We start from the raw sequence: 23,277 nt of genomic DNA, 5'->3' as shown, positions 1-23,277 counted from the left end.
CCTAAGTGGGCTTAACCGTGGAGGAAACTCCATAGTAAGGTGCGCTTGAGGTGGAGTCTTACTGGGATGGGTGACCTCCTGGGAAGGCCTTGTGCTTCATCTATGTGAGCATCACCTAAATGCAATAGGTGCAAAGTGTTCCATTCATTCTTCCAAGAGATGGGTTCTTGGAAGCCACTACTCATGAAACATGGATCAATGAGTTTGACTCAAACCACACAATTAAATCTTGATAGCAATGTCACAACTTGACTAATTGTAGAAAATATCTATTGCTTATCAATTGTTGAGCTAAAGGGGATCTATAGTGAATGGTTCATAGCGCACAACATTTTTTGATGGTTTGGCAATGGGTTAGCAAGCTAAGTGGGCTTAACCATGCAGGAAACTCCATAGTTATGCTGGTTTGAGATGGGGTCACATTGGGATGGGTGAACTCATGGGAAGGTATAATGCTTCATCCCTTTGAGCATCCCATGGATGTGATGAGTGTTGAGTGTTTCGGTAATTCTCATGAGAGATGAGATTTTGGGAACTAGTACTTATGAAACATGGGTCAATGAGTTTGACTCAAAAAATTAGACAGTCAAATTTTGATGGCAATATCACAAGCTTTTTAGTTTTTTGGTAAAAAATGGATATAAATATTGGAGAGTCGAAAATGTGAAAACATTGTACTTTGCACGTAGATCAAGAAGAATAACAGTGGGATGACAAAGATTCTTGTGGAAGGGTTTTGCTGCTATTTTTTTTCCCTCAACTTCTCAAATTTGAGCATTGGGATAGTTGATTGTTGTGTTTTTGGTTGTTGAAGATCCAATGGTGATGCTCATTTCACTCAAAGGTAAATTGTATTTTTCTCTCAAGGTCAAATTCTAAAAAATTAATTAAGTCTTAGATCTAGTGCTCTAATACCGTGTAAGATCTAATGCCCCCTTTCTAGCGGTCACGGCATAATGTTGTCATTAGCCTATTTCCTCTTGAAGGGATTTAAAGGCCAATATGTCTAGGCAGTTTTGGTTGCAAGTCATTCTGAGGTGATCTGATACAGTTTTGGGAGGATTTACTATTTATAGTAAATCTTTATTGGCATGTTGGACTTCTAGTTGCAGTGGCATGTCAATGGTAGATTGGTAATATTGACAAAGATCATTTATTTTTATCATCAATATAATTTATTATGCATTAATAAAGATGTCTTAATAAAGTTTAATTTAATAATTTTGTTATTAATGCATAGTGTATAGCTTGTGGGAAATATTTACTTAAATGGCCCCCCCTATCCTACACAAAGTAAAATCATTTGAAGCATAAATAAAAGTTATTGGGAATTTAAGTGTAGGAAAATCATGTTACATGGCATGAAAATATTAAAGAAAAAACAACCCCGATAAAACAGGGTCTGAAAAAGCCACAAGAAAATAGGGGAGAAAAAGCAGAAATCTGAAATTATAAGAAAGTGCAAAAAAGTAATTTCTTTTATCCCACATTGTCAAGGTGAGTGGTTGAATTCTTAGAAACCACTATAAAAAAGATGGAAGTGCTTTCTTTCAGCATGCTGGGACAAAATACAAATTTGATGGATTTGTTTCTCAATGGCTTGGAGGATGAAATCCCTCTATGCTAACATTTTTCTCGTTGTTGCAAGATACAGTCAGGAGGATTTGATCAAGGTAAAATCTAATTGTTGAGATATCTATTACTTCTCTTTTCATTGCTTAGTTGCCAAGAGTGTTTGGTTGAGGGTTCTAGAGCTGGTTGGAGCTGCCTTACTGAAAAATGAGTTAGTGGAGACTGGTTACTAGATTTGGGGAAGGATAATAAATGCCATACAAATCAAAGAATGCCCAGGAGTGATCTGCATTGGCTTGGGAGGGGTTTATAGGGCCCTACAGGTCTAAATATCATACCAGTGACGTTTCTGCCTGCATCATCAGCATTTGCATATATCTTTCTCAAGAGGAACTAAATAGAGGGGCATACAGCCTCAGGAGAGTCTGAGGGGTAAAAGTGCAACTCAGCAGCTGGAACAGTGAGCAGTACAGAGCAACAGGAGGCCATACCAGGTCTGTAGCTTACCATTTTAGCAATCTAAACATTCTAGGAGGCGGCAACGGGAGTCTTGTGTGAACATTTCAGCTAGTGAATTGAAGGCAATCCATCTATAGTTTCAGTGACTTAGTATGTTAAGCTATTCTTGTCCTGCTATAAATCTGGGATATCTATTGGTGCTGTAGCTCAAATATTAGCCATAAAATTAGTATATGTTTTCATTGGAGCAATTTTGTGTTTAGACATGGAATTTGTGATTGTTATTTACAACCTCAAGCATTTCATATTCCAATAAACATAAAATCAAAAGTTAAAAAAAAATTAGTTTGACAAAATAGGGCAGTCCCTTACATAAGACTTAATAGGTAGCTCTGATAGCATGTTGGAGTTGATAGTTAATACCACAGCTCTGAAAATTCACTCAAAGCTAAAACAGCTATCACATTGGAAGAGTCAAAGCTATGATTGTACCATGCAACCTTGGGAGAGATTGATTCTTGAAAGCATGATATATACATATATTGAATTGATACATTAAACTTGGATAGATTACAATGAATAAAATTAATGCTTATAAAAGCTCAAAGATAAATTCTGTGCGAGGATAATCATGACACCCATCCTTATCCTATTCTGTGAGACTAAATGACCTATAATTAGCTCAATTTAATAATACAAAAATACTCCTAGTTTTAAGTATAATAAAGTAAGGGAGCGAAGTAATTAATGATTGATTAATTAATTATTGAGTTGATTGCCTAATTACTCCAACTCCAGGTGTCCTTATTCTATGAGTTCTTGTGGATTGCTGATTTGCAGGCATGCCTCCATCCTCTTTCCTAGCTATAATATTGTTGCCCAATGGAGTAGACACTAGTTTAGGAGGTGAATGACCCAACATATTTCATTTCAACTCTCGTTTGTTAGTTGTAAGCTGGTATGATCCAGTGATGCAACTCATGGTGCATTTTATGCTGTCCTGAAACTGATGATTTCTACTGTTCATGCTAGTAGGTTCCTTCCTCCTGTTCCATGTGTATGCGATACTAAGTGAATTCATTAGTTGCAAAATAATACTGATGCTATTTTTGTTACATAGAAAGAGTAAGTTACCATCTGCATATTTGAGGTCTTATAAGTCTGTATGTAGCCAATGCTGGCACAAACTTTGTGAAATTTTATGGGGATCATACGAAGACGTGTGGCTTCTTTAGGGCGTTCAGTTTAAATGCTTATTTCTCTTGAATTGGTTTTTCTCATGGAGACCTTGGGGAATACCCCCTTTGGCTTTGCACAGCCTAAAGTTGAAGGTGAGCTTGTCTGTCATAAGAATTTGTTGTTTCTGCTACTATTTAATCAGAATTCCCGCCCATCACATATATTGACAATCCCTGGCCTTAGGTTTTGGTACGAAACTGTAACTCTTTAGAATTCATAGATATACATGCATGAGCACCAATGAAACCTTAGATCAATTTTTTGATGCAATGCAAGGTACAAGGACAAGTGGACCATACTCACACTAGAGATTTCAGAAAACATATTACTCCCCGACATAATGAAAATGAAACAAACAAGTGTTTGTCTAACCATTTTTTTATTCGGTGGGGAAGGGGGATAGTTTTGGAAGCTGAAGAGACACTTGGCTCAATTGGTTATGGGTGATTAACCTGATTATAAGGACCTGAGGAGATATTTCAATTAATTAAGTGTTGTTGTGGTTATGAAAAGTATCATCAAAAGTCCGACCTTTAATGGTTTTCTTAGACTTTATGCTCTGTTGTTTTTATATTAAAACATCATAACTCTTCATATTGCACATCAGAGTTGTTTTTTGATATATGGTTAGCTAAATATTGCTGTTAGATTCTGCAAACTGCTTGTTCTGATTTCCAATTAAACCCAGTGAGTCTCTTAATGCATGCATGCAATGCTTAGTGGTGGCCTAGTTTCAAGTATAGATTAAAAGCTCACAAATAACTCACCTGATTTGTCAGTCCTTGCAAGATCTAAAACTGCTTATGAGGCACTTGTCCAAAAACTTGGCTGCAATTCTTTGCAGAAAATCAGGGGGCTATTTGCCAAATATGTGGCAAAACTTTGCAAGAAAACTTACTTGACTTCATGAAGTTATCCGTTATTGCAGTGGATTTTTGCATGCAGCATGTTAAAACACTATATAGAGGACATCAAATGTAGGAATTGTGCTGTGGGAAGATACCCTTGAACATGCTCAAGATAAATGCTGAAAGTGGCAATCCTTTTTGGGCACATTTTCCAGTCACAGCCTGTCAAGAGCTTCTGTTGAGGGCATGCTGTCAGACTGTGAGTGGGTGTTTAATCATCTTCTGTTTGTCTGTGTGTGGGAGAGCTGCCAGTCACAAATGGGTAGTTCACAATCAGTTGCCAAGTGTTGGTGTTTTTTCGCTGAATCTCCAAGTGAGACAAATTTTGGTCCGTTAAGTATTGCCGAGTTAAGAATTTTTGCACTATAGTTTCAAGTTTCATCTTCAAGCATTTTTCAGAGGTTCTGTATTTGTGAACTCAAGCTCAAAAATTTAAACTGTATATGAAGTTTGGATATACTCAATTAGTTGAGTTCCCTTCCTCTTTGGGCATTTTTAATCAATCATTATATTTATTTAAGATTAGCTTGCTCCTTAATATATAAACTTTGCTCTGATGCTTTTGATATTATTTGTCACAAGTTCTGAATACTATTCAAAGTTTCAAACCTATACTCTGAAATTGATTTCTTACTTTTATTTTGTGTCCATAATCACTTTGCTGATTGAAAGTTAAGTTAAAGCCAGTAGTGCATCAGAAATGAGGACTTGTAGTAATTGGTGTATTTTTGTTGGATTTATCATTCCATTCCTACAGGTATGAGGCTGTAGAGTTACGTGATAGAGATGAAAACAAATACCTGGGAAGGGGTGTTTTAAAGGCTGTAGCAAATATCAATGACAAGATTTCCCCTGCTTTAGTTGGCATGGATCCGACTATGCAAGCAGAGATTGACAAAGCTATGATAGATCTGGATAAGACAGAAAATAAGGTGCAGCTGCTTTCTAATTCTGACTTTTGACTCAAGAGTACTGTATCACACATTAAACAGCAATTTTCCGATTCAAGCTGTTTGAGCTAGGAACAGTTCCAACTATTTGCTACAGGTGGCTGTAAATAGACAAAGTAAGAGGTTTTATATCCTTAGGAGCATATTAGAGATAACAGGTTGCCATATGTAATCAGTATGAGAATTATATTTTATTTTAACGTACTTTTCACTTAAACCTTTGCACCACCACATGGAATTGCATCACAGACTAGAATATGTTATGCAAAGTAGTAGAAAGAGAATTTATCTAAATCTGAAATCCAAGGTATCATTTGAATCTAAAATCCAATGAATGTATGATTATTTCAACCAAGTGATAATAAACATATTACACATATCTACCTTGCTTCTGTTCAAGAATGTTACTTCAAAGTCTATCTTAAAGTTTTGGTCTCATCAATATATGTATGTCGCGAGCCACATTCATGTTGACAAAGAACATTCACTCTAACATAATGACTCAGTATAGATTTAAAACAGAGAAACAACTAGGAGCTTCCATACACAAATAGGATAATTAGTGATGCAAATGGTATCGCCATATTTCTCTTAAAGATAATTTCTTAAAAAATTCTTCTCTTGGAGAGGCTATTCCATCTCGCAATGTCCTCCTAATTGCACCCTTTGACTGTATGGTTATCATTCCCTTTGTATGGTTTAGGTTTTTATACTGCTGCAGGATTCTGTTACGATCTTCCCTTACCTTGAAGACATGCACAGTTTGAACCAAGTCTCTCTATCCTATAGCTATCTCCATAGATGAATTTGATGGCTTTACGATAATATAGGTTTAGGAAAGTCATGCAAGCCTTCTATAACACTAACACACTATCAGAGTACATGATCTACTTGCACATCTTCATCCGTGGTACATTTTTTGCTCAAACGGGATCATTAAATATAAAATAGCATTCCATAACAAACTTTTAATGCTAAAGATTCTTCATTTCACAAACAAATTCAGTGTTATCTATGTGGAAGTATGCAATTAGATGTCCTATTGTCTCAGCTTGAAGTGTGTTTATTGTGATAGAGCCCCACACAATTTCCTTTAGAAAGATAGTTGTTACCGACATTCCTGAAATATAATTTCTTGAGTAAAATGGATTGCCTGTTATGTGATGAATTTGCTAAATTCATCGGATGAAGGAATCTTGCCCAACCACTCTACCATTTGCATATAAATTCTAGTGAGAATGTTTCTGTCACACAATTGTTGCCTAAACATATGAATATTTCCACAAAAAATTGTCACTAAAACATTTTACCCCTTAATGTAATATTCTATGTTCGTGAAAGCTTCTGGATTTGATTATGTAGAGATTTTTTTTATCATCAACATCTTGGATCACACTACATGATCCATCATTAGGATGCTAGAGGGTAAGGAGAAGAAAAGTCTACAAAAACACAAAAATACTGACAGGGGGAGGGGGTGAATCAGTATTTTAAAACTTTTAAAACAGTAAGCAAGTCAAAAGAAAGCATGGAAGACAAGAACACAGAAGTTTGTCTTGCGGAAACCCTTTGGGTAAAATCCACGGTATCACTACTCTCCAAGAATTGGGCTACAACCCAGTACAACCAGAGCTACAACTCTTTGGGACTCTTGCATACGATATTGGCTTCAACCTTTTCAAACGAAGGCTGCAACCTTCAGAGGGCTCCTACCCAGCATATTAGACCATTGCAAAGATGTACAGAACTGGCTTGCAGGCTTCGTGTCCAATCAGTGATAAGTGAGCCCTTAAAACATATCAAGACTCTTGATGAAATAAGAAGGCCTATTTGTCAAAGAAGATTGACCTGTGTGTATGTTCTCTGCCTTTTGCAATCACAGGCCTATCTGCTTTTATAATGTCGACACTTCTTCAGCTTTTAAATCCTTTACAGCTGCACTGTACACTATCTTATCACTGTGTATTTTTTAATGTATTCCAAAAATGCTTTGACATACAAAAAATTTAGCCACTCCCAGCACAGCACCCTTTTTACATACACACCATTTTCAGACTTATCAATCGGGCTCTAACTGCATGATTTCATCGTTCCTGTAGCAGGTACAATACACACATTTTTTACCACCTCACTGTCACTGTAGTAGCACTTCAAAGAACTATCTTAACACAGTCCGTTACCAAAAACAAAAATCTTTTCAGTATCACTTAACAGAGACTTAGTGAACATATCTTTTTTCATCCCTGCGTCTCCAATTCCTCTCTTTTGTTTTAAACTTTTTTCTAATCATTCCAAAAGAAAACGTCTGTTCCATTTTCCAACCAAAAAACTGTTGCCATAATTGGCAATTTTCTAATCTGTCAAACCCCCAGCTTCCCGTTCAGAGGAATCTTATCAGGTTTTTTATTATAGTGTTCATAGTATCAGGTTCTTATGACGCTTCTGCAAATAATCTTTACAAAGAATAATATTCTGAGCAAGGCACATGTGTTCATATCAACATTACGCCATGGTCTGTGTATTAAACCATATAAAAAACGGCGATACTATTTAGGAGACGTTACATCTGACAGCAAACACCAGATTTACAACGAGGCATGGGCAGCAAAAAGAACCTTTTGCAGGTCCGGAAGAATTGATAATGTCTGTTGCTTTGCATGGCTATTATGAGACACCTGCCACTAGCAGCCCGTTTCTGCTCATAACGTATCTGACACAGGTATAGAATGCAGAGCACATTGTGCTCATAACAAATCTGATGAACATTCTCCCCCAGACTGACGATTATGGTGACATCCCTGAAGATACCTTAACTTAGCCTTCCCACATCAGAACTAGTCAACGTAGTAGTATTATTATGACACATGTATGTTGAGGGATGATGTATTCATCTAATTTCAAACCCCATTTAGATACAGATGGCACTCGCGCTTTAACAGGACAGAAATACACATTCAGAGCTTAGTTACCAGTGCGCCTGGGAAATTGCCAGGTACAGGTGCTGGTGCTTTTGGGTGGTGCACTGGTGCGCCCAGGACATGCTAAAGTAAGGACATTAAAATTTTAGTAACTGTTCAAAACTCAAACCTCTATTAGCACTACATACACTTGTGTGTGTCCAACAGGCTGGTTTATTTGGATGATTTGATCTATTAATATGGATAGTATGCTTTATAAGAAACCTCAAACCATGGTTGCAACTTATAAAAAGGAATGTCTGTATGAACATTCAGTTACAACCCAAACTAATTATTAGTAAATGTGTGTATGTTTAAAGCATTTTTATAATTATTATTGAAGGCTTAAACAGAGAAATAGATCTAATTTGCCTTAAAAAGAATTCTTCTCAGCAGTAATTGAACCCCCAAATCTGAACCATATATTTGAACTAGAGTCAGAACTGGCAATTAATACATATTTTGTAAATTATTAGTGAAGGCTTAAACAGAAAAAGGAGATCAAGTTATCCTTAAATATAAGTCTCCTTAGCAATAATTTACTATGCAATACAGATTTTGTGCAATGGCAATTGAGAGGTTCTCATTGGTGAATTATCATGCTATGGAATGGTTTTTTTTTTTGTACATTTCTTTGCATATATAAATCTCTCTCTTTCTCTCTCTCTCTCGACACACACACACACACGCACACACACACGCACATGCACCCAAACACATCCAAAATAAAATAAAAATAAAAATTGCGCATCCGCGCATCAGAATCCCGCACCCACACCAGCATTAGAAGCAGAATCAGTAACTTAGGTTCAGAGCTGACTGGGCAAAAAGCACGTTCAGGTTTGGTAGATAAAACAATTTCAATCATGATCTGGATCAAGGTGCCAGCATCTCCAATTTCAGTAACACATGGTAAATAACAAGGTTATGAAAATTCCAGTCACAAAAGAATGCCAACACTTGAGCAACCGTTGACATCAATGACATAAACTTAACACAATCAAATACAGAAGCTTTCATGAACATCATTCTACTATAATTCATGTGCTAGAAAATTGAGAATGTTCATTTCTACAAATGCATATATGTTTTGGAGATAATAATACAATGGACCAATTTGTGAGAGGATCCAACAAGCTTAGAAACTATGCTTGCTTTGACAAAACGGCATATTCAAAGATTTTACCTTTTATATTGTTAAGAATTTAGGCTTAAATTGATTTATTGATGAATTGCCTCAAGTATTTGTCATGTCCCCTAATTTCTTAAAGTAGAATTTAATAAATAAATTGATAAAATAAAATAAGGAATAAATTATATAGTAAAAATAATAAGAAAAAAGATAAGATATAAAACATAATTAAGTCATTATATATTATATTATTATAATAATATAATATATTACACTAATAAGAACATCAAATATATGATTATTTCTAAGTTATTATTATAAATGAAAACATGTTATTAAATAATATTATCAATAAATAAATTAATATTAATTAATAATCAAGTTATTTACATCAGATCAATGAGATTTCCACAATCCATGCATAAGAGTTCTGGTTTCTGGGTTCGATTGTGTGCAGTTTTTTTAATCATCAACGTTTCGGATCATACTACATGATCCATCATCAGGATGCTAGAGAACAAGAAGAACAAAAAAAACTGATGATGGATCATGTAGTATGATCCGAAACGTTGATGATTAAAAAAACTGCACACAATCGAACCCAGAAACCAGAACTCTTAAGTTATTTACATGTTATAGTTATATTAATAAATAATCTATATTATTTGTGACTTAAAGAACAGTCACGACTGTTTAGGAAAGTTATATAAAACATTAGTGGAACTTTTGGGGAGGAGGGGGAGTATGATAGACAGAAAGATTAATTATTTTGTAAAGACACCAGCGCATATAATTGGAGAAGAAAGCAGCAATAACATATATGCAGCAAACACTGAAGCACCATTTGAAGATTAAGGCTTTCATCACAGCTATCTATTTAGTAACTCATACTATGTGCACAAGATTGGAATGATTATACACTCACATGTGATATGGCCCAGCCATTGAAATACTAGCAAACTGAATTGCAAGGGTTGGGTCCAGTCAGCTATAGAAATAAGCTGGACAACTATATCATCAAACGCAGATAGAGATATGCAGGAAGAGAATCTATGCAGAGGAAGATGCAACAACAAGAAAAAGAGAATATTGAATCAATACCAACTATTACAATCATTTGAAAAGAAGAAAGGAGAGTTGGCAGAGACGAAATTAACTCATGCAATAAAGACCCATGCCCAGACAATTTCAGTTTGATACATCCAGGGTTGCATTCCAGAAAGTATAGTGATGACAGAGATGGAGAAATTATATATTACATGGGAGAACTACAGATGATGCCTAAAGATGAATTGCTGAAATAAAAGAACAGGAATATAATCTTATGTCTAACATATTGAAAAATCATAGCAAACAAAAGTATCATTGCAAGTGAGAAGAAGCAACATCAAACATCACAACGGGAAATATATTAAAGGAGTAGTGTATGCAAATAGAAAACAGTGATTTCACTATAGAAAAGTCGAATATCATTCGAACATTATTGTTCAGAAATCTCTATTGGAAGTACCTACAATCATATAGGAAAATAGTACATAAAGAAAATACAATACGGCAGGTTGTTGATGTGGGAAAGTAAAGTGTGTGCATTGCAGCAGAGGTTACAATATTATTAAGTTACTAGTGGATCTGATGTGGCTGTATAAGAATACATATGAGCGCAATAAAATTAGTGGGACAATATAAAGCAGCGAGCTTACTTGCTCATGGAGTAGTGATTGGCACGTAGACTGGAACAGATAAATGATCGACGAAAAAGACGTTCTATGAGTAGGGATCATAGAAGGAATAACTAGCATTAATCACATGAAAATATAAAATAATATAATATAACTAATATTGTTGACAAACATTGTATATAACATTCCATGAGACTGCAAAGTAATCTATGAGAAAGCAATAGAAGTTTCCATTCCTAAGTGCAGCTCAAGGTCTAATTGAGAATAATTGGACAAATTAAGTAAAGTCCTATTTGGGACATTACAGTATTATTGTAGAATGATAAAGAGTTGGCTGTAATTTTTAAGTATATATAATTCCACTTGTTATTTTTTACTCCGAAGCACAATATAGTCACGACTGTTGATTTAATTATTATCTGTAGAAATTTGAAGTTATAAGCTGTAATGCAGAGTGGCATTCAGGACATTTCTGATGGAAATAATGTCATCGATGCCAAACATGTTCAAGGAGATTGATAGAAATAATTACCATTGATGTCAATAGCACTATGTAGTTTGATTCATTAAGAATATTATTCACATTGATTATACAGTGACAGTTGATAAAGACTCAAAAGAAGACAAATAGCGGCTAAGCTTTAAAGGGAGACTAATGACAAAAGAATAAAAGGAAGTGCTTAGTGGTAATGACTACAGCAATCCAATACAATAAGCAGAAGTGTTTAAACAGCAACGTAAGGGAAAATGGATCAGAGGCAGTAATAAAGATAATAATATTCAATAAATAAAATTGCAACAACGAAACTTTCAGAGACAAGTTAACAAGAAGCCATGTCAATATTGATACTCTTCTATAATTCAGCAAACTATGTGTAGATGAATCATCGACTATATACACAGATAGGTAGCATATTCATGGCTCAAGATGTGTAGGAAGGTCTGATAAATGGAAGCCATGATGAATAAAAGATGGAACGATAACTATGATTCTGATAATGATGAAAAATAAAATTTTGTCACTGTCATCATTGTTTGAAAAAAAACAATTGTTTAAAAAAAACAATGAGTGTTTGGTAGCCGACAGTTAGAGGACGCCACGATGATGTCAGATGAAGAGCTGGAAGGGTAAAATGCTGAAGTCTATATGGAAGCATCACTTGCGAATGGGGAGTATTCTGGAAGCATCAATGAAGTATAGCCAACAGAATAGTGCCATTGAGATCTTCTGTATGTAATGTCCCAGATTTCTGCTTAGGTTCGAAAGCTGTAACCTGCAACCATTTCTCAGTACAATATCAAAAATTGTACGTAAAACATATTAGCAACATTAGATTTAAATAAATACTAATCTAAATACTACCCAAGCCATCCTTCCTAATTCTTCAGGGGAGATCCTTTCTCCAATCACCTAACCCTCTGGTGAGAACTATGTCTCGATCAAGTAATTGTCATAGAAAGAGCTTCTCCCTTAGGCCTCTTTGGGATCTTTGGTAACAATACTTGGTAGAGATTCCACCTCTACCAAGTCTCTATCTTTGACATATGCATATGTTAGACCACTACAATATATATTGTTTCTAAGAGATTCTCTAAAATCTCTCTGTAGGACTCTGATCCGACATTCATTTCTGAATGCCCTCTAATGTCTCTAATTGATTCTCTAAAATCTCTCTCTGGGACTCTGATCTTGACATTCATTCCTGAATGCCCTCTAATGTCTCTAAGAGATTCTCTAAAATCTCTCTCTGGGACTCTAATCCCGACATTCATTCCTGAATGCCCTCTAATATCTCTAAGAGATTCTCTAAAATCTTTCTCGATTCTGTTTAGAATCTCGACATTCATAATGAATGCCCTCTTGATCTTGGAGTTCTCCTCTAGAGAAACTCGACATTCAAAATGAATACCTTCTTACTCTACGAGTTCTCTATTAGTGAACCTGACATCTATAATAGATGCCCTCTACCAAGATTAACTTGGTCTTTATAGGAACTATAAAATTCCTTTATGCCTTTAGTTTCACTTTACCCTCTAGCTATTGTGTTGCTTTTAATTTCCGTTTCTTCCATATATTCTCTAAATCTCTAACTAGTTTGTTATCACAATAGTGATAAAGTTTTGGCAATGTACTTCTTGGCTTGATTACTTTATAGTATATGTTATAAAAGGGTTGTTGTTGTTACGTTCACACTACTCTCTTCTTATCCTTTCTTTTCCCGATGTTATCAATCTTACTTCCTCAGTCACTGTCATATATTTTACTCTTCTTTCTAAATACTCCTCTACACATACTGCACCAAATGTTGATTTTATTATGTTGCTTATTCTCTCCAATTTGACTGTGTGTTGATTGTTGTTCCCTAGACTAAATCTTATACATCTCTGTCGCCCGTATTAAACTTCAGATTCCACTATCTTCTATTCTTATGTGATGATAGTGTTTGAGAGTTGTTTGCTTATTCTTTAGTTTGTGTTGAACATGTCTGTTATGTACTCGATATTAGCTTTGTCTCCTATGAGTGGTGATTTGTAGGTGCTTCAGACACTATGCGAATCTTCTCCTGCACAATTCTTGCTTTCGTCTATGATATGGATGTCGTGTTTGTGTGTTGGTTTGGTTTGCGATGGAGTAAATCTCCCATCCACGTTGCTAAGAGATAAGAAAATAATATGACTCTTCCGAAATTACTATCTCTGCTACATAATGAATGTTTCTTTTTTTAATTCGTTTCTCCTTCCTCCGTATCCTTGCTTGGTTCCAAACTTATGCCCATATATATATACGTGTGTATTGCCCAGTCGCGTCCTTTGGAATTAGAAACTATTAGTTTATGTCAAGGATATAATAATATTTGCAATGATTATAATGGGATAGTAATATGTTATTAGATAGATTTAGTTATAGGTTTATTATTATTATTATTATCTTGATTTCTTTTATTATTATTTTTTCATTAATATTTATAATTTTCTAAGATAAGATTTCAAATATATATGGATTCTTTTTTATTTAAGATACTTTATGAAATAAATATGAGTTTCTTATATAGGAAATATATTAATAATTTCTTATTTTCTTTCATCATGTAATGATATAGTTTATTTAGCAATAAACTATTTTATAATTTATTTCTATTTATTGTTATTATATTTTATCTCAAAGAGGGTGTATTACAGTCCTACCCTCCCAAAATTGCTTGTCCTCAAGCAATTACTATTTTCATTTTCTTTATTAGGTCTCATCAAAGATCGCTTCATTCCATCTCTAAGTTTGAATTAATTGATGTAATCAAGAGTTGAAGATAAATTGAATGAATGTTATGAGTGGTTCAATTTGATTTATATACTAATCAAGTTGCTAAATATATGATGGATTTCTTTTATGATTTATCCAAAGCTTAGATGGATTGATCAATTCATCTTTACCCTACAGGATGGCAAGATCATTGCTCTGATACCACTGTAATGTTCCCGATTTTCGCTTAGGTTCGAAAACTGTAACCTGTAACCATTTCTCAGTACAATATCGAAAATTGTATGTAAAACATATTAGCAACATTAGATTTAAATAAATACTAATCTAAATACTACCCAAGCTATCCTTCCTAATTCTTCGGGGGAGATCCTTTCTCCAATCACCTAACCCTCTGGTGAGAACTACGTCTCGATTAGGTAATTGTCATAGAAAGAGCTTCTCCCTTAGGCCTTTTCGGGATCTTTGGTAACAATTCTTGGTAGAGATTCCACCTCTACCAAGTCTCTATCTCTGACATATGCATATGTTAGACCACTACAATATATATTGTTTTTAAGAGATTCTCTAAAATCTCTCTCTAGGACTCTAATCCCGACATTCATTTCTGAATGCCCTCTAATGTCTCTAAGAGATTCTCTAAAATCTCTCTCTAGGACTCTGATCCCGACATTCATTCCTGAATGCCCTCTAATGTCTCTAAGATATTCTCTAAAATCTCTCTTTGGGACTTTGATCGTGACATTCATTCCTGAATGCCCTCTAATATCTCTAAGAGATTCTCTAAAATCTCTTTCTCGATTTTGTTCAGAATCTCGACATTCATAATGAATGCCCTCTTGATCTTGGAGTTCTCCTTTAGAGAAACTCAACATTCAAAATGAATACCTTCTTACTCTACGAATTCTCTATTAGTGAACCTAACATTCATAATAGATGCCCTCTACCAAGATTAACTTGGTCTTTATAGGAACTATAAAATTCCTTTATGCCTTTAGTTTCACTTTATCCTCTAGCTATTGTGTTGCTGTTAATTTCCGTTTCTTCCATATATTCTCTAAATCTCTAAGTAGTTTATTATCACAATAGCGATAAAGTTTTAGCAATGTACTTCTTGGCTTGATCACTTTATAGTATATGTTATAAAAGGGTTGTTGTTGTTACGTTCACACTACTCTCTTCTTATCCTTTCTTTTCCTGATGTTATCAATCTTACTTCCTTAGTCACTGCCATATATTTTACTCTTCTTTCTAAATACTCCTCTACGCATATTGCACCAAATGTTGATTCTATTATGTTGCTTATTCTCTCCAATTTGACTATGTGTTGATTGTTGTTCCCTAGACTGAATCTTATACATCTCTGTCCCCTGTATTAACCTTTAGATTCCACTATCTTCTATTCTTACGTGATGATAGTGTTTGAGAGTTGTTTGCTCATTCTTTAGTTTGTGTTGAACATGTCTGTTATGTACTCGATATTAGCTTTGTCTCCTGTGAATGGTGATTTGTAGGTGCTTCAGACACTATGTGAATCTTCTCTTGCACAATTCTTGCTTCCGTCTATGATATGGATGTCGTGTTTGTGTGTTGGTTTGGTCTGCGATGGAGTAAATCTCCTATCCAAGTTGCTAAGAGATAAGAAAATAATATGACTCTTCCGAAATTACTATCTTTGCTACATAATGAATGTTTCTTTTTTCAATTCGTTTCTCCTTCCTCCGTATCCTTGCTTGGTTCCAAACTTATGTATATATATATGTGTGTATTGCCCAGTCGCATCCTTTGGAATTAGAAACTATTAGTTTATGTCAAGGATAGAATAAAATATCTACAATGATTATAATGGGATAGTAATATGTTATTAGATAGATTTAGTTATAGGTTTATTATTATTATCATCTTGATTTCTTTTATTATTATTTTTTCATTAATATTGATAATTTTCTAAGATAAGATTTCAAATATATATGGATTCCTTTTTATTTAGGATACTTCATGAAATAAAAATGAGTTTCTTATATAGGAATTATATTAATAATTTCTTATTTTCTTTCATCATGTAATGATATAGTTTATTTAGCAATAAACTAATTTATAATTTATTTCTATTTATTGTTATTATATTTTATCTCAAAGAGGGTATATTACAGTGTACATCAGCAGTATTATGTGCAAGGCGATACATCCAATTATCCTAATATGTTTTCACCAGTTTGTGGTCAGGAAAATATGTATAATGCAAATATAAAACATGCAACCCATGCAGTGTTCCTCTAATGTGCATCGCAAAACTCAATGAACAACCATACACAGCAGCCAATACATGTTGATAATGTCAGAGATTGGGCAATGTATAAAAGACCATTAGTCTAATATGAACATTGATCAAGACCTTGCATATTTGTGTGGAGAGTTTAGCAGAAGTTCAAACGGTGTTAAAAAGAAATCAAATAACGAAATGACAAGCACAAAATTTAAGAAAAGAAATATTAAAAGATCTCCGATACATGCTGGGTAAGTAGAAGAATTCAATATGATCAATGAGTAAATATTTAACAGCTGCGATATCAGAACCATGAGATTCATTGAACCAGAATGAAATAAATCCCAAGAAAGCAGCACTAATAAACATCGATGGAAATATAAGCAATGGGATCATAAACTCGAATGGCATCAAATATTAACTAAGGAGTGAAGGTTGCGATAAGTGACTGAAGGAGATAAAAACCATTGACTCTCAAAAGTATAGTATAATTTGTTTTCAGCAATAACACAACAGGAATAAAAATAAGAGAATACAAATACGATTTTGAAAAAGAGTGATCCAAACAAAAGATTTGTCTTTGTGGAAAAATATTAGTTAAGAAGAGGCATAAGCCTATCTTAAAGTTGTAACTATTTTTTTTTGGCCGAAGCCAAGATTAATTATTATGTGTTGTGATTAATTATTATTAATATTTATTAAGCTCGTGTAGACTTGAACCCAAGACCTCCCAGATAAGAGGCTCACAATCACTGGTGTGTTGTAGGCTCTTGCCTCTTAAAGTTGTAACTGTTGGTAAAACAGTTATGACTTTTAAAAAGTAACCCGAATATATAAATATGGAGTTTTGTGTTTGAAAGACAGTGTGAGATAAACAAGTGAAAAGGAAGAGTAGTGTGGTGTAGAGAAGAGAGAAGAAAGAACATAAAGGTGCATATGTAGAAGTAAGAAAGAAGTGTGGTGAAGTATGAGGGGAGAAGATTTAAAATGAAGAAACATTAAAGGGGAGCAGAATATAAAAACATATATGTATGCAGATTTATATCTATTATATTTTAATTCAAGAAAAGGAATAAATAAACAAAGAATATCCATAGATAATATATATAATAAAATGAGAAGCAAGAAATAAGAGGTTAATGCGTACAGATTTAAAGAAATGAATATAGCTAATCAAAAGAAGAGATAAGGAAGTGTCCATCATCACTTGAGCAAGCGATATTATCAAGGTGGAAGAACAGTTTGTGTGCAGTGGGTTGGTGCTCACGAAGACATCAGTGGAGAGTTGGTGCTTCCAGTAGGTTGTTGTCTATTAAGTGTGTGAGTTGGAGCTTCTAGTGAGTCAGTGTTCATAAATGTAGGGGTTGGAGCTTCTAGTGGGTTGGAACCTACAAAACTTTGTAAAAGAACAAGTTTATATATAAAGCAAGTATTTGTCGTGTTTTTCTCCTGCATTGCGTTTCCACGTAAATATTGTGTTATTATGTTCATGCGTATAATTGTTTATTTGAATATTTGAAGTTATTGTGTGGACAAAAGTTTTAAATTGCAAAAGTTGTTATTATACTGATTCACCCCCCTCGGTATAATCGTGTGCTCTTCAATGTCCTTGTGTATCATAGATTTTCAGGAAAGAACTGAGATGTTGTTGATACATTATAAAGTCTGTTGCCAAAGTAGTCCTATGTCCTGTCGAATGCATCCCCAAATATTGTTTCTCTATACTTACCATGCTGTTGCCCTTGGTCCAGTACTATTGCTATTTTTCTAGTTAAGTATTAATTCTACATGGCATCCCCATTTTCAGTTTCCTTATTTTTCCATACCCACAAAAGGGGACATGGCACCCCCCCATTTTCTGTTTCCTTATTTTCCCATACCCCCAAAAGGGGACTTCTTGGAACATCATGAACACTATTTTGGTTATTAAAGGCTCATGCCACCAACTACTCAAGGTACTTTGGGAGCAGGATGCTTGTCATTGGGAATTTGAAAGGTCCATTGGAGAAGGAGAGAGTTTTTTGATACAAAACAAGAAACGGATTTTGAGTCTATATATCAAAAAGTACCACTGAAAAAACAATGTTGATATTACTATATAAGAAATTCGAATTGCCTATTAACTTTATGGTGGCAGTCATGTTCGTAAACAATGGAAGAATTAGCATTGCTTACAACTGTGCAAGTGGATATTTATCAGTGTTCCACCCTATTTGGTGATGTTTTCTTGGGGGGATGGGTGGACACATTTAAGAGATAGGGGTACTTGGGACCTAAGTTTGGGAATGCGAGGGGGATGATGGGGAAGCAATGCTGACACAATACATATAGTATTAGTACTTGAAAAATTAGTTTTATATTAGAATAGAGTAAAAACTTAATACATCAGGTTCATCATTAGCATTAACTTTATGGTGGCAGTCATGTTCGTAAACAATGGAAGAATTAGCATTGCTTACAACTGTGCAAGTGGATATTTATCAGTGTTCCACCCTATTTGGTGATGTTTTCTTGGGGGGATGGGTGGACACATTTAAGAGATAGGGGTACTTGGGACCTAAGTTTGGGAATGCGAGGGGGATGATGGGGAAGCAATGCTGACACAATACATATAGTATTAGTACTTGAAAAATTAGTTTTATATTAGAATAGAGTAAAAACTTAATACATCAGGTTCATCATTAACTGTTAAGCATAAGATACCGGAGTATCACACTTTTAATGCTACCATATCACCATCAATCATGACTTACAGGGTAGTCAACCCATTTGTTTCACTTTCACTTGAGTAAGTATCAGACAGAGTCAGAATTACTGCATATCCAAAAGATTTACATTGTGCTGATTATCAAAAAAACTGTACATAGTGCTGATTATCAAAATTAAACATGCTATTGATTTATATTTGGGTCCCATCCATCATTAGAATCCAGAGCTTGCAAGAAAGCTGCATCGACCAATTCATCATTCCATCTTGCTAGAACAAAATTGTTTGTCAGCTGAACCTTTTCACCAATAGACACATTTGGAGTAGCCTGCTGGGTACTAGTGGAAATGTGCAGATCCTCCATCATTCTTTCAATTTGTTTAATGTCATTCGGGTCCATCATATCCTTGAACTGATCAAGGTACGTGAAAGCCTTGACCTTGTCTTTATGAATAAGTAGCATTCCATCCTTGACCAGTGTCATAAATTGAACCATAGACATTTCCAAAGAAAGTGACACCTGAGACATAATGGAAAAATGCGAGTTTACAAGAAAACTCAGTAAGTTCTCTATCCTTTTGTTGAAAGACCTCTTCATTTCTCGTTTTGCAAAGGAACCATAAAATCTCACATGTAAGAACAGAGCAAAAAGAATTAAGCTTAGAGTCAAAAGCATCAACATAACCAGCAAAGATTTCACTCCAGGAAAGACCTGGTTTTGAACTCCAAACAATAGGATTGACCAAATCATAACAACAAAATCACATTGAAAGAAAACATGTTCAAAAGACTGAACAGTATCACAAACTTTGCAATGTCCAGGAGTATGACCTAAAGACTCCAAGTTAGATCCTAAAGCAAGTTTTTTGAGCAATAACAACCATTTAAAACAAACTTTTTTGGGTTCCACTTTTGACTGCCATAAGTACTGAAAAAGAAAGACCATTTAGAAATGGGAGAACACAATCCCGACCCTTGGATCACTCTTTGAAAAATTTCAGGATCAGACACAAGCATATTGTATAATTGCTTCACTATTACTTCATTAAACATTGTTCCATCCTTCCACAACAGTTGTTTGAAAAAACTGCTCGAGTCAATAGTCTTGGAGAAGTTACATGTACCAAGTGCTTTGCAAATTAATATATAAGTTTTCTTCCGAGTCTGTGTGATACCATATCTAGTTCTAAGTTCATCCCAAGTACCCATTCGATTATCAATCATTAAGTTATTGATTAAAGTCACTCCCAACACATTTCAATGTTTTGCTGAGCAACTTTGTGTAAGTGCCAAAGGTTTTCCATTTAGGTACAGTCCCCACCAAATTGATCTATCTGTGACAACATAAGATGGGGAAGAGCCAACAACACCTCTAACTGGTAAGAGTATCCTTGAATGGGTCCAAGCCTACCAGAGGGTAGTAAAAACATTAGAACCAAAGACCTTGATCATGAAGTCACCTAAAAGCAAATCACAGAATGGAATGCTCATCCAACTTTTACCTTTAGAGATGATAGAACATTGAATTTTATTTCTGATTAGGACTTTCCAAGGTTCCTTACCATAAATGGCCTTAAGAACCCTCTTAGAAGTAAGAGCAATAGCATGTTTTTTTAGGTCTGTCAAACCCAGTCCACCATATTCCTTGGGTTTACAGCACCATTGCCAATTTACACAGTGTCTCTTTTTGTTTCCCATCCCATCTGACCATAGAAAATCCCTCAATATCCTTTCAATTTTATCCATTTGTTGATTAGTCATTAACCAAGTAGAGGTAAAGTAAAGATGATGAGATGATAGAACTTTTTGCACAACTTGTATCCTTCCTGCCAAAGAGAGATAGTGAGTCTGCCATTTAACATGTTTCTTTTGAATTTTATCAAAGACCCACTCCCACATATCTTTAGTAGAAGGATTAACAACAAAAGGGATACCAAGGTATCTGACAATCTCATTAGGACCTTTCCATTGCCAAGACATCAACTAAACCCAATTAGGAGGAGATTCAGACCAATCTAGAACTGAAGATTTGAGCAATTTTGGCACCTGAGGCTAAACAGAAGAATTCAAGTCTATCCAAGGTGTTAGGAAAATTCATCTCCTCTAGTTCCAGGAACAAAGAAGTGTCATCAGCAAACTGAGAATTGAGAAGAGTATCATTATTAGGAAGGAGAAGACCTTTAACAGGAGGACCAAGGGAGGGAGCTCTGAGAAAATAAAATAGAGCATCAACAGCAATCACAAATGAGGAAGGGGCAATGGGACAACCTTGTCTAATTGATCTCCCAAGAGGAATAGGGTTGGAAAGATTGCCATTCACATCTATGATAGTGGAAGAGTCCTTGAACAACACTTTTACCCATCTGCAAAGATACTCAGGAAATCCAAAAGCTTGCAACATCCCAATACCAATCAGCCATTCGATTCTATCATAGGTTTTTTCAAAATCAAGTAATAACACAGCCACATTCTACTTGCTCTTCTTAGCCCAATGCATTGCTTCCCAACTAGTTATTAAATTTTCCAATAAATACCTGCCCTTAATGAAACCTGTTTGTGTAACTGAGATAAGCCTATTAAGCAAGTCCTCGATTCTTTTAGCTAACAATTTAGCAATTATCTTATAGGAGATGTTCAATAATGTTATTGGCCTCCAATTTTTCAATTCAGCTCTATCACCATTCTTTGGGATCAATTTGATCATGCCTTTATTAATGCTTTTGCCTAGGGATCCTCTACTGAATTAGTCTTCATAAAGTGCCAACAAATTACTGGAAATCCAATCTATGTTAGTTTTGTAGAACTCAACAGGAAGACCATCACATCTTGGTGATTTATCATTGGCTAAAGTTAAGGGCCCATTTAACTTCTTCCAAAGCAATAGGACTATTTAGTCTGTTGCCATCTTCTTCTGACACTTTTTACGGGAGTTAGTTGAAGACATTTATCAAGTGCCTCATAATTAGCATCAGACAGCTGAGATGAAAAGAGCTGAGAATAATACTCAAAGAAAGCTGATTGAATTTGCTTTGGGTCCGAAGATTTTTCACCATTAAAGTGAATGTGTTCAATGAGCTCCCTTTTATCCTTTGCCTTAATAATATTGAAGAAATATTTAGACCCCCTATCACCTTCCCGATTCCAATTCAATTTGGATCTAGCTCTTTGCCTTTGGATCTTCCTCAAAGAATGTTTGGTCTTAATCAAATCAGCTCCTAACTCCAAATCTTGAATTCTGATTTGGAGATCTTTCTCCATCAGATTAAGATTAGTTTGTGCCCTAGTTTCTTCAGCATTTAAATCCATACTATTTTTTTAACCAATAATTTGGAATTTTTTTTTGCCAAACATCAACTGATCCTTCCAACAATTCTCTTGATTGAACATCACCCCTAACCAGTTTATAAATATCAGTGACCTGCCTGAGAGCACTAATATTATCCTGGTCTTTAAGAAGAGAAAGATTAAGTTTAAATGGCTTGTTAACCTTCACCCTAGAAGCTGGAGTCTCATCTTGCAATCCAATCTTTGCAGAGATAGGGGAATGGTTAGAGAGAGAAGCTGGAGTATCTGTGATGGGTGAATGCCTAGGATTAGAGTAAAAACAGAGAAGAGAAGAGTTTGCATAAATTCTATCCAATCTACAATAAACCCTTTGAGATCCCTTTTGATTATTACACCAAGTATACCATATATCCTGAAATTCTGATTTTCTATCTTCTAGAGGATCTAACACATTAAATTTCCTCTTAAATTTATTCCAGAAGAACAATTCATTGCCTTTGCAACTGAAAGATTTACCTCCAATTTTTTCCTGCCTATGTTCCGCCATATTAAAGTCACCAATAAAGATCCACCTAGTATTAGGCAAATTATTTAAAGTCCATTCCCATAGTGCTGCTCTGTCTCTATAGTCATTAGGTGCATAGAAGTTACACAACCCAAAGCTGTGACCACCTTTACTGAATACAATCCACAATGCCCTATTACGAGGAGAAACACCTCTACTAGCTATATAATCCACTCAATTAGGTGTCACGAGAATAGCAACTCCCCCCCTCCCTCTATCATGGTTGGAGTAGAATGCAGTAGCACGATCTCAAAGCATTTTTAAAATAGTGTGAGCCAGAAATCCAACTACTTTAATTTCTT

The 23,277-nt window shown here is 34.9% G+C and overlaps 1 protein-coding gene across 4 annotated transcripts in view; it reads left to right on the top strand.

Annotated features, from left to right (window-relative positions):
* ENOC (cytosolic enolase) overlaps nt 1-23,277 on the top strand; it is a 183,268-nt gene that overhangs the window by 37,089 nt on the left and 122,902 nt on the right. For all 4 annotated transcript variants that reach the window (XM_089825574.1, XM_089825576.1, XM_089825575.1 and 1 more), the window contains exon 3: nt 4,936-5,110. In XM_089825574.1, coding sequence (XP_089681700.1) covers nt 4,936-5,110 — 175 coding nt within the window. The remainder of the gene's footprint in view (nt 1-4,935; nt 5,111-23,277) is intronic.

The sequence above is a fragment of the Cupressus sempervirens genome, chromosome 4 (assembly GCF_028749045.1).
Source record: "Cupressus sempervirens isolate cs-2001-9-10 chromosome 4, ASM2874904v1, whole genome shotgun sequence".
Taxonomy (NCBI): domain Eukaryota; kingdom Viridiplantae; phylum Streptophyta; class Pinopsida; order Cupressales; family Cupressaceae; genus Cupressus; species Cupressus sempervirens.
Note: the sequence above shows the minus strand (reverse complement) of the source record. Positions and strands in the feature narration are given on the sequence as shown.